The 13492-nt window shown below is 45.5% G+C and overlaps 1 protein-coding gene across 1 annotated transcript in view; it reads left to right on the top strand.

Moving 5' to 3' along the window:
• The first annotated feature begins 3610 nt into the window (after positions 1 to 3610).
• LOC142301613 (TRPM8 channel-associated factor homolog) overlaps positions 3611 to 13492 on the top strand; it is a 48251-nt gene continuing 38369 nt past the window's right edge. The window contains exons 1-3 of the mRNA XM_075342641.1: positions 3611 to 4227; positions 4693 to 5648; positions 10713 to 10807. Coding sequence (XP_075198756.1) covers positions 3611 to 4227; positions 4693 to 5648; positions 10713 to 10807 — 1668 coding nt within the window. The remainder of the gene's footprint in view (positions 4228 to 4692; positions 5649 to 10712; positions 10808 to 13492) is intronic.

Raw genomic sequence — 13492 nt, forward strand, 5'->3', positions numbered from 1 at the left:
AAGTCTGCTATGGGTTCTGGCCCTGGGAGCTTACAACGTCCCTGGGCCTCGGTTTTTACCGTTTGGAGATGTTTTTGCACTCCTCCAGTCTCTAGGGACCGTCCCCTGTCGCAGCTTGGTCCCTCCACCGGTGTTACTGTGGAACAGGCCACCGCAGCCTACAACTACCCGTGGCACTTCTAGGGCCCTCTCTCCTTGGTACCTCTAGGCCTGCTTGTGATACTTCTAGGACTACCCGCGGCCCTGCGACTCCTGCTGTTCCTACGTGGTGTCACCTGGACCTCTGGGTCCCAGGGTCTTCACCAGGAAGCGTCTCCTTCAGTTCCTCTGCTCCTGTCTGACTTGGAGCTTTCTTTCCTTCTTTCTTTCTTTCTTTCTTTTCTTTCTCCTCCTTGCCTGCCTCCAGCAGGCCTCCTCCTCCCTCCTTTCTCTCGTTCTTGTTCTCCAACTACATGCTGGCTCTTCACCCTTGCTCTCCCTGAGGTAGACTGACTTCACTAGACCTTCCTATCTGTCTCTGCTCTCAGATGGCTCCTCCCACCCCCCAGTTGCCAAGCTGTAACCTATAGGAGCAGGGATGGGTCTTACGGCCCCTCCCAGCATGCAGCATGGTAGGGTTGCCTGCCACTTTCCCTGGTCCTAGTATGTGGCTAACAATGGGTGTAGTGTGGATTTACCAGGGGACCGGAGTTCACTCTCTTCCTCTCCCAGAATGGGGCATCACACCGCTGATGGGGTGCAATGACCTGTGGCGACGGAAGCCTCAGGGGCGCCACGGCAGCATCATGCTGTGGGGATCCTTTCTTCTGCAAGAATAGGGAAGTTCGTCAGAGTTAATGGTAAGATGGATGGAGCCAAATACAGGGCAATCTTTGAGGAAAATGTGTTAGAGGCTGCAAAAGACTTGAGACTGAGGCAAAGCTTAGGTTCACCTTCCAGCAGGACAATGACCCTAAACATACTGCTAGAGCTACACTAGAATGGTTAAATATCAAAGGCTATGGATGTGTCTGAATAGCCCATCCAAAGTTCAAAAATCCTAAATCCCATTGAGAATCTGGGGCAAGACTTGAAAATTGTTGTTCAGACGTTCTACATTCAATCTCACAAGAAGAGTTAGGGGTACTTTGCACACTACGACATCGCAAGCCGATGCTGCGATGCCGAGCGCGATAGTCCCCGCCCCCGACGCAGCTGCGATATCCTTGTGATAGCTGCCGTAGCGAATATTATCGCTACAGCAGCTTCACATGCACTCACCTGCCGTGCGACGTCGCTCTGGCCGGCGAACCGCCTCCTTATTGGGTTGTGCGGCGTCACTGCGATGTCACATGGCAGGCGGCCAATAGGAGTGGAGGGGCGGAGATGAGCGGGATGTAAACATCCCGCCCACCTCCTTCCTTCGGCATAGGTGACGGGAGCCGCGGTGACGCAGGTAGATGTTCCTCGCTCCTGCGACTTCACACACAGCGATGTGTGCTGCCGTAGGAGCGAGGAACAACATCGGACCGTCGCGTCAGCGTAATTATGGAATTCGCCGACGCTACACCGATGATACGATTACGACGCTTTTGCGCTCGTTAATCGTATCATCTAGGATTTGCACACTACGATGTCGAGAGCGACGCAGGAAGTGCGTCACTTTCTACATGACCCCACCGACATCGCACCTGCGATGTCGTAGTGTGCAAAGTACCCCTTAGAGCTAGAACTAGTTTGCAAAGCCAAATGGCCAAAAATGTCAGCCTCTAAATGTGCAAAGCTGATAGAGACATACTCCAAAAGACTTGCAGCAGTAACTGCAATGAAAGGTGGCCCTAAAAAGTATTAACTGAGGGGGGGTTTTACAAATGCACATCACAATTTTCAGATTTATATTTTTAAGATATTTAGAAAATCCTGTAGCATTTCCTTCACACTTCAAAAATACTTACTACAAATGCCGGCCTTCCCCCAACTTGGCAGGGATGGTGATGAAATTCACCTCCGTTCAGAGCAGCCCACCCCAATGCCTTCTGGCCCCCAGTTCCTGCGTTGCTGCACAGGTCTCCAAGGAGCGCACTTAGTGGGCGCACGTGCGCGATCCCTGCCTCTTAGCGAGGCAGCGTACTTAATCTGGAAATGCCTCCAGTATATGGCTGAGAGGCACTAGGTACTTAAGGCCTCCGCCCCCTTAAGAAGGTGCCTGAGCAACATTGATCCTAGTTAGTTCTGCCCCTACCAGATTGTTATCTGGTCCTTGTACCTGTGCCCCGCAATCACCCAAACCTGTCCTGCCTGCCTGAACTTATTCAGCCTGAGCCTGAACCTGTCCATCCCCATTATCCAATCCTGCCTGAGTCCTTGTACCCTAGTCCGCTCCTGAACCTGCCTTGTTTGATCCTGCCATCCAGTCTGAGGCAGCTGTCTCGTCTGTACCAGTACCACTGTCCACCCTGCCTGTGATGGTTATCCCGTCCTACCTGTAAGGTCTCTGTTTTTACTTGCACATTGCTTCCCATGCGAGAGCATGTGAAGCAATATGCTAATAACCCTCTGCTGCCAGCATCAGCCGAGGGTCATGCGACTGTGATCCGATCTTGCAATCGGGTCACAGCTGCGGAGAAGAAGGGGAGCACTTTCTACCTCTTCACTGTGGCCTATCTCTGCATATGTTTCGTTGCACTTGGATGACATGTGAGTGCAGTGCGATGTTTCTCACACACACACACACACACACACACACACTTGTATGGGTGCACGTGCGCCGATACTCACTGCCAAATGCAGCATGCTGCGATTCATTTCTCATGCCGCTATGGCATGAGAAATCAATCACAGATGGACATTGCTCTATTGTTTTGCACTAGAGTGAGAGCAATCCAATGTTTTATCGGATTGCACTCATCTGTGAAAAATGCAAGTGTAACCGGGGCCTTACCCTGAGCCTCTGTAACTGCATCTGAGCCCTGAAGTCAGCCACTGCCCTCGATTGGGACCTGGTGTCTGCCGGCAGCCAAGTCTAGCGTCACCATCAGAGGCTCTGGTGAATACCCGGTAGGCACTTAGTCAAGCCCCTGCAGGGTAAGCCCGGTCTGTGGCTCAGTGGGTCCACACCCACGTGCGTGACAACTACTTAGTGTTGGTATATAACATAAATTCCCAATAAAGTACATTTAAGATTGTGTGTGTAACGGTAAAAAATCTGGAAATGTTCACAGGGTATGAATACACTTTCAAGACATTGTATAATCAGTTTATGGCTCAGCTCTATAACCCCTTTGCTACTCACCATTACTTATCCATTCCTCGTCTCCTCTTTTGATTCCTACTGTGAAGGCTGAACTCCTTGGGTCTTTACACTGAGCTGGACTTCTGGCTTTGAGGCCTCCAGAGGGTTCTTCTCATAAGAAACAAAACTTCACTGTAAATTATACAGTAGACGTACACGAAATCATTCACAACTTTTGAAACTTAATATTTAGCTGCCCCTGCCGATATCCTCACTATAGTATGGGAAATGTATTTATAATATAAAATGGATCATTCTGTATTTTCTTGTTTTTTGCTGAATTATTTTTTAATCGTATATTTTTCTTTCTACTTCTTATCTTACAGTTACTCAGAAATCATGTTTGTTAATGAAGATTTCAGTTCACTCATTCAAGGAATCTCTAATCTGAATTTCAGGGGAGACAGCATCCCTTGTAGGCTTCTTGTTACTGGTGACACAGCATTCCCAGTGTTGGTGACTCCAGAAAATCATGTACTCATTGCTGCATCTCGGTATGGCAAGGGCCGCTTGGTTGTCATGAGTCATGAATCATATCTTAATGGGCCACAACTTATGGATTTTTTGCAGAATGCGATATCTTGGTTGAAACCATCGTCAGAAGCAATTATCGGAATAGATAACAGCCTAGGACTTCTGGCAAACACTCTGTCTATTTTTGGCCATGAGATTGACATGATCTCTGGCTTTAAGAAAGATTTAGGAGTGCTCTGTATGACTGGATATGATGACAGTCAAGTATTGGAAATTGGTTCATTTTTGAAAGAAGGTGGGGGTCTTCTTATTGGTGCTCAAGCCTGGCATTGGTCTGAATGCCATCCAGAATTAAACATTTTCCACCATTTTCCTGGAAACAAAATAACATCTCTAGCTGGTGTTTATTTCACAAATATGAGAGGAGAAAATGGGAATTTCAGTGTGAATGAGAATCTGCCACCATTTCCCTCATTTGACGAGTAAGTATATATATGTATCATATATACACTAATCAGGCTTTCAATTTTAATTATATGATTTATAGGGGACATGTCTCTAGATTTTAGGGCAGTTAACCACCAACATTTCATTATACTGCTGGGGTCTATCGTTCTAGACAGGCTCCCATCAAAATTGTCCGGTTTAACACTTTGACTTAAAATAAGACTCAATACCGGACATGCTCTATGTAAGTCACAATAGAAGAGTTCGGAGAAGGGCCCAGTGGCATCTGGAGCATGTGCAGTGAGAAAAAGAGTACTGGCCCTAAAATCTAGAAACAGATTTCCTTCTATGTCTCCTATGTCATAATAGTTTATTTTATACTACTTTATTATTACTGTTTTTTCTTACTTTTACCTATTAACATTTTTTAGCATACATGTTATTCAAAAATACATTTTTTAACTGCATCAGTAGGTAAGGAATATTTAATCTTTTTGCAGTGTGGATTTCTCAGTGGATCTCAAGCAGCTCTTGAAAGGTGTTTCCAGCCTGGATCTCAATTGGAATTGTACTGCTTCTGAACTTCTGCTGCACGGGCCTTTGACATTTCCAATTGGGCTGACCGACAATCAGCAGTGTTTTTTTGCCGCTGCATACTATGGCCGAGGCCGCGTTATAGTCGGGACACATGAAAACCTCCTTTCAAGACAAGAGCTGAAGTCTTTCATCCTTAATGCCATTTCGTGGCTAGATGCAGGAAGGAATGGGAAGATAGGTGTGAATAAAGACTTGAAAAATCTGCCTTCCATGCTGCAGGGTGAAGGTATCTCGTGCGCGACATCCAGTGTGAGTTCTGAGTTCAGCGTCTATTGCTGCAGTTCATACAGTGATGCTGACTTAGACAGCATCCAGCAGTTTGTTATACAAGGAGGAGGCCTCCTCATTGCTGGCCATGCCTGGTATTGGTCTTATTCTCATCAAGATGTGCTTTCCAATTACCCAGGAAACAAAATCCTCAATAAATTTGGGATAAGTATTCTGGAAACAACCTTAAGCAATGGCGTTTATAAAGTTTCTGAGTCACCTACGAACACTTATCATTTTCTCAGAGCAGTCTGTCAGCTACTGAATGATCTGAGATATCAAGTGGAGCTCAGTCCCCCTCTAAGTTTGTGGCTGTTAAAGCTTAGACGGGACGTCTCAAGCTATCTGAAGTTGCCAGCCAGCCCTCTTATTGTGTCCCTATGGCAGGAGCTTTCATGTCTGATAAATATATGTAATTTACCCAAAGTCAGTAAAGAGCATCCAGTGAAAAGCTGCTCAAAAGAAGCTTTCATAATGCAAGTGGCTCAAGATGTTAACTGCTGCTTACATCAATCAGATCAAGATGACCCAGGAAAGCATGATGTTCAAGAGAAACCCACTGCCTCAGAGGAGATTGATGCCACAAACCCTGGTAAAGTATGGAACACCTATGTGCAAGTGTCACAAGAAAGTGTTAGAAAATAGATAAGGTTGCTTTCACACATCCGGTAAGTGCAGAGCCGGCCAGTCCGGCTCTAAAACCTATGCAACGGATGCGGCGAAAAAGCCGCATCCTTTGCATAAGTTTTTTAAATGCGGCCCGTCCGGTTTTTGCCGCTTGCGGCATGCTACTGAGCATGCGCAGTGGCAAAAACCGCATGCGGCGGCCAGATGAGTTTTTTGCCGCATCGCGCCGCATCCGGCGTCCATAGACATGCATTGAAAAATGCGCTGCGTCGGCCGGATGTGTTTTTTTTTTGCCGCACAAAAAAACGTGCCAGGCAACGTTCCATCCAGCCGCCGCATCGGCTAAATCTGCCGCATGCGACAAAAACCGGACGGAACGCAAGCCCATGCGGCACAATGTGGCACTAATTAAAGTCTATGCAGGAAAAACGCAACCGGCAGCAAAAAAAAAAACGGTTGCGTTTTTCCTGCAAAGTGCCGGATTGTGCCGCACAGGAAAAAACGGAGGTGTGAAAGCAGCCTAAGAAGCTTTCGAAAATGAAATAAGTTTTGTGTGACTTAATGATAGCACTTAAAATGCCACAAGTTGGAAGGTTGAACTAGATGGACCTAGGTCTTTTTTCAACCTGTGTAACTATGATAGCACTTAAAGTACCACAAGTTACCTTTATCTGCAAAAGTAATGATAGCAAAGAGTTTAATTGTCAAGTAGAAAATGGTTAGTCAAGGAGTCAAGGACATACAGTTCAAAGACAAACAAAATATTAATAAAACAAGGTTTCCAGGCATCAAAATTTGCGTCTTCCCCTCTCTGCCCTGAAATTATGCTTTCTTTACACATCTTATTTGTATGCAAAAAACCCTATACAGCTATAAATCTCCTCCTTCCGATCACATAAAATGGGGGGGGGCTCAATGTAAATGTGTATACATTTATTCAGCTACTATTGACTGAAAGGATAACTGCATTTTCAATATATGTACAATATTCAATTGTGCATCAACAATAGAAAATATTATGAATGGCTAATTAGTTTACTATGCTAATAATTGCAAAAGATTCGTTTTCTTTTGCACATTCATTGACATATAGACGAGTCTAATCCAAAATATGGATCAAAGTCAGGGGTGTAAATAGAAATCAAGTGAGGACCCCATAGCAGAAGTTCTAATTGCCCCCCTTAAACAAAAATATTTGGCGAGGTCACTGAAAAGCACACATTTGCAACCATTCTAAAGTATTTTTCCTCCTATTGAGTCCCTAGATTTCTCTTTCATTGCACCCATAAAGTATGATGCCAACAAAAGTGCCCCCTAACACAGTATGATACACCCTCAGTGAATTCCTCCATACATAGTATGATGACCCAATTGTAACTGCCCTTCAACTATCCTGGCAAAGTATGGTGACCTCAGCTGTTACCCCTAAACAGCCCTTCATGGAGTATAAAAGCCTATATACGGTACTTTATAATGGGCTCCACACCTCTTAACACTGTATAATGGCCACAACTAGCCCTCCAAACAGTATAATGGTCTGTTCACAGTATTATGGACCCCACACAAACCTTTCCACAGTATAATTGCTTGCATACAATATAATAGCCCTGAAAAAGTTGCTTATAAAATATAAAGGCTCCCTCATAGCCCTGCAAATATTATATTTGCCCCCATATAGCCTTCCATATAGTATAATTGGCCAAACATTGCCTTCCATATATTATAATGGGGCTCACATTGCCTTCCATATAGTTTTATGTCCTCCATAACCTCCATATAGTATTATAGTATAATGGGCACCACATAGTCCTGCATATAGTATAATGCACCCCCAAAGTCATTCATATAATATAATACACCCCATAGTCCTCCATATAGTTTAATGCACACCCATAGTCTGCTATATAGTATAATGTACCCCATAGTCCTCCATATAGTAGAATGCAACCCATAGTGCTCTAAAAAGTATAATGGACCTCATTGTCCTCAATATAGAATAATGCTCTCCCCATAATCCTCCATATATTAAAATGCAGCCCATAGTCCTCCATATAGTTTAATGAACACCCCATAATCCTCCATATAGTATAATGCACCCTATATACATAGTATAATGCACCCCATAGATCTCCATATAGTATAATGCACTCCCCATGATCCTCCATACAGTATAATGCACCCACACTCCTCCATATAGTATAAGGCACACCCCATAGTTCTCCTTATAGTATAACGCACACTCCATAGCCCTCCATATAGTATAATGCACGCCTCTTAAGCCCGCTTTACACGCTGCAATGTATCTTACAATGTGTCGGCGGGGTCACGTCGTAAGTGACGCACATTCGGCATCGTAAGGTACATTGCAGTGTGTGACAGATACGTGCGATTGCGATTGAACGTTAAAACGTTCATCACATACACATCGTACCTTTCTCTAGAATTGCACGTCGGGTTGTTCATCGTACCTGGGGTAGCACACATCGCAGCGTGTGACACCCCGGGAACGATGAACAGATCTCACCTGCTTCCTGCGGCTCCCGGCCCACAATGCGGAAGGAAGGAGGTGGGCAGGATGTTTACGTCCCACTCAGCTCCACCCCTCCACTTTTATTGGCCGGCTGCCGCGTGACATCGTTGTGACGCCAAACGTCCCTCCCACTCCAGGAAGTGGATGTTCGCCGCCCACATCGAGGTCGTATGGAAGGTAAGTATTTGTGACGGGGGTTACTCGTATGTGCGGCACGTTCAACAAATTGAACGTGCCTCACATACGATGGGGGCGTTGCAAATCGCATACAAAATCGTATTGCAACGTGTAAAGCAGGCTTTAGTCCTTCCTACAGTACTATGGACACCATAATGTACTCACAAAATAAAAGAAATACTCACCTATCCTCATTCCCCCGCTCCACCAGTCTCCATAGTGTTCTGAAGCTTCGTACTGTTCGTCACAGCGTTCGCGATGAAGTGACTATTTGGTGCCTGCGGCACTGAGCTATCAGAGCTCAGATTCAGTAGGAGAACGATAGTGGATGAAGTGGATGGCTCCCTCTTTTGTCATTGCTTTCAATTGTATTGTTATCCAGGATACTGATACAATTGAACATTTGGTGATGGAGGCCCCATAGTGGCTACGTGGTCTTTCACATTGACGATATTCCCCTGATTAATGTAATGTATGCTGTAACTGTTCTGTGTGAAAAAACTGTAATGTTGCCTTGATGCACAAGAAATGTGTCGGTGTTTTACACTTTAACACTATTGTGGATATTATCAAAATTTTAACATTGCATCAATAAATGAAAATTATTTTACGTCCATGCATCTGGCTCATTTACCATAATCTCCATATTTTTGGCGCCTTTGGCAGAAATGCTTTCCATGCTTCGATCTTAATCAAGTCAACATGTAGTGACCGGGATTTACTTGGTTCTTTTTGCTTACCACACTTACTTGCATTGGTCAGTGTGCAGTCTGTATACCCATTATGCATAAGTAAAGGAAATGGATTGATTATATGTACCCTAAAGATTACATTTTCCCTGCAGGACCATAATTAAAAAATTTAATCATTTATACAAATTATTATTTGATCTCACTAGCTCACAGAGAGGAGGGCACTTAGACTCAGAACAACTTATGGCGTTGTCCAAGTTTGAATTGCTGTTTGTATTTACTGACCCAAAAAAGTGTCCAAAACACTTGAACGCTCATCTCAAATATCAGGTTCTCTAAGATTCATGGCTGCCATTAACGAGAATTTGAAGAGAACATAGGGAGAGACCTGTCAATCAACAGTAACAGTGCAGGGAGAGGCCACCCCTGAGCAGAGCTGGACTAGTCAGATCTCTCACTAGAGTTCCCAGCTGGCTTTTCAAACTATATTTTCTCTAAAATGTTGCTGCGTTTTGGAGAAAGACATACTTAGTTGCAGTCACACAGCAAAGATGCTGCCCGTGGAATCTAATGACCGGTTCCTTTAACAGATTGCCAAGTCTAAGCTCAGAGGTCAGGCATCTGACAAGTGTGGGGCACTTTTGTCGTCTTTTTGTGTCACTGCTATAACAATGTTATGTTTACAGCCTTATTTGTACCTTGGGATGCCAAGGAGTTCTATCATAAGGATAACAATGAATTGCATCAACCTCAGACTACATAGATTAGCCAAGATTTATTGTAAAGGGGGCTTTACACGGTAGCGATATCGCTAGCAATTTCTAGCGATAGTGACCGTGTAAGTACCCGCCCCCGTCGCGCATGCGATTGTTTGTGATCGCTGCCGTAGTGAACATTATCGCTACGCAGCGTCACACATACTTACCTGGTCGGCGGCGTCGCTGTGACTGCCGAACAATCCCTCCTTCAAGGGGGAGGGACGTTCGGCATCACAGCGACGTCACCGCAACGTCACTAAGCGGCCGGCCAATCAAAGCGGAGGGGCGGAGATGAGCAGGACGTAACATCTCGCCCACCTCCTTCCTTCCTCATTGGGGCCGGCGGCAGGTAAGGAGACGTTCCTCGCTCATGCGGTGTCACACATAGCGATGTGTGCTGCCGCATGAGCGATGAACCACAACGCAAAACAACCCTTAACGATTTTTGACTTTGGGACGACCTCTCCATGGTGAACGATTTTCACCATTTTTGAGGTCGCCTAAGGTCGCTGGTAAGTATTACGCGCTGCGATATCGTTAATGACGCCGGATGTGCGTCACTAACAATTTGACCCCAGCGACCAAACATTAACGATATCGTAGCGTGTAAAGCCCCCTTTAGTGGCTGGTTAGACAATCCCTTCTCTGTGAAGCTGGCGAATTCAGTACATATTAATTGCCACAAACCAGCAGATTATAGTTTAGGCATCTGTTGTGACACTGGACTCTGTTTGAGACTGGAGATAGGGATCATCTACATATTATATTGTTTTTTCTTAGTCAAATATAGATACTAGAAAATTATTAGTCTTAAAACTAAAGTGACACTGCAGAAAGTGTGCACTATATTAACACTTCTGTTGTGCTTCCAGGCGGTGATGCGTGGAGAAGTACAGGACTTTACTTGCCTCCCAACAAGAAAGCGACATTCGTTTTTCCAGCCTCAGTTATTGGGAAAGGTCTTCAGGTAATTCAGCTTCTTTATAATGAAATATAATAGCTTCTTTTTTTTTTATATCGGTACAGTTTGTATATTTTTTGCATCTTCCCCAATAATCTATAACCAAATTATGCCTTATATATGACGATAAGGTTCTTTTTTCCAATAATAGACATAAGTAGATAATTTATGAGGTTATATTGTTATGTCCAGTTCTATGGGCTCATACTATACATCTGTGTTCTATACCTCAGTGTGCCTCTGTTTTCATACATAGGTTTATATTTACTACAGACCCCGGTCCCCAGCCAGCTAGTCAGGCCCACCGGGGACACAGTACTATAATATATATATATATAATTAGTACAGACCAAAAGTTTGGACACACCTCATTCAGAGTTTTCTTTTATTTTCATGACTCTAAAAATTGTAGATTCACATTGAAGACATCAAAACTATGAATGAAAACATGTGGAATGAAATACTTAAAGTGTGAAACAACTGCAAATATGTCTTATATTCTAGGTTCTTCAAAGTAGCCACCTTTTGCTTTGATTACTGCTTTGCACACACTTGGCATTCTCTTGATGAGCTTCAAGAGGTTGTCACTGGAATTGGTTTTCCAACAGTCTTGAAGGAGTTCCCCCAGAAATGCTTAGCACTTGTTGGCCCTTTTGGCTTCACTCTGTGGTCCAGCTCACCCCAAACCATCTCGATTGGGTTCAGGGCTGGTGAATGTGGAGGCCAGGTCATCTGGCATAGCACCCCATCACTCTCCTTCTTAGTCAAATAGCCCTTACACAGCCTGGAGGTGTGTTTAGGGTCCTTGTCCTGTTGAAAAATAAATGATGGTCCAACTAAACGCAATGCCGCTGCACGATGCTGTGGTAGCCATGCTGGTTTAGTATGCCTTCAATTTTGAATAAATCCCCAACAGTATCACCAGCAAAGCACCCCCCACACCATCACACCTCCTCCTCCATGCTTCACGATGGCAACCAGGCATGTAGAGTCCATCCGTTCACCGTTTCTACAAAGACAGGGTGGTTGGATCCAAAGATCTCAAATTTGGACTCACCAGACCAAAGCACAGATTTCCACTGGTCTAATGTCCATTCATTGTGTTCTTTAGCCCAAATAAGTCTCTTCTGCTTGTTGCCTGTCCTTAGCAGTGGTTTCCTAGCAGCTATTTTACCATGAAGGCCTGCTGCACAAAGTCTCCTCTTAATAGTTGTTCTAGAGATGAGAAGGTGTGTCCAAACTTTTGGTCTGTACTGTGTATATACGTATATATATATATATATATATATATATATAATACACACGGCAGTCAAGTATTTTCCTGTAAACTGAATGTAATGCACTATGTGTACAGATATCAGATGTTATGTAAATTTAATATGTGAATGGTATAATATCTGATATAAGGCAGGTCATATACTCGAATGCAGAATACTTTTTATTAGCAAATATAATTGAAGTCAATGGAAAGCTTAAACATTTTTCCGGAATACACTAATAGGTAGGTGAAAAATTGCTTAACTGAATGGAAACATCACTCAAATGGAATGAGAACAGCTTGGAGAAGATGCCTGGATGCATCTCTAACTCCAATTTTTGATAACCAGCCAAGGTGACGCAGACAGCTGGGGGCTGATATTATCAAGCAGTGAAGGTCCATGGTTATTTGACCATTCCCAGATTAAAAATACCAGCAGCCACCCTCAGAATTGGCGCATCACATAACATGTGTCGCGGGCGGAGGGGACGCGCTCGCCACGCTCGGGTCCGGGGCTTCTGCTGCTGCTGCTCGGTGGCTCTAGGGGTAGACCGGACCCGGGGACTGGAGCAGCGCTCCTCACCCGTGAGTGAAAAGGGGGTGGTATCTTTAGGGAGATTGTTCGTGACGCCACCCACGGGACGTGGTGATGATGGCACCACCGCTGTTGGTAACGGGAATCCCGGGAGAGATGGTAGGGTGCAGCTAGGATGTTGTCCCCTCCGTGGGTAGGGGGGTTGGTGATCCCGGGGCCCGGTGGTGTAACAGGGAGGCCGGATGGCTGGGGTGCAGGGACTGCGCGGCGCGGTGCCAGACGGCACTGGTGTACTCACTCAGACAATCACTGACAGAGTCGTTGGTAAACCAAGAACGGCCGGATGGATGGGTCCCGCAGCCAGCTGCAGTGTTGTTGTTGTGCCCTCCCCGGACGGCTGGTGGCTGGCTTTCCCTGCACCTGTAAAGATGTTCTTGACTCCTGTGGTTGCCCACCGGTAGTCCGCTCCCCAGCGTATAGGTGCCGTAGGAGCCCGCTTTGCCCGCAGGCGCTGGCCCTTGGATCTCTAGCCTGTGGCGGTGGCTGTATATCCTCTCTGGGTGGACTGTTGCCTTCAATCGGGACTTGGTTGTTAGGAAACCCCTGGGGTTCCTGTCACATTCGGATTTGACTATTGACAGTGGCTCCAAGCCTGGTCGGGGTCCGATGGCCCTGCCTGTGTGCTTAGCTTCACTCCGTTCCCCGGTCCGGTACCGGTGGGCCGACGCCCGACCCCGGTCCTTACGGCTCTGTGGAGTTCCACCAACTCCTGCAGACGGCCACCACCGTCTGCCAACCTTGCTGTCAGTGCCTGGGCTCCTACCCAGGCACCTCAAGTGTTTACTCCTCTCACTTCCACATCCAAAACTAAACTGTCACTTTTCCCGCCTCCAGGCCT

Source organism: Anomaloglossus baeobatrachus, chromosome 4, assembly GCF_048569485.1.
Source record: "Anomaloglossus baeobatrachus isolate aAnoBae1 chromosome 4, aAnoBae1.hap1, whole genome shotgun sequence".
In the NCBI taxonomy this organism is placed as follows: Eukaryota; Metazoa; Chordata; class Amphibia; order Anura; family Aromobatidae; genus Anomaloglossus; species Anomaloglossus baeobatrachus.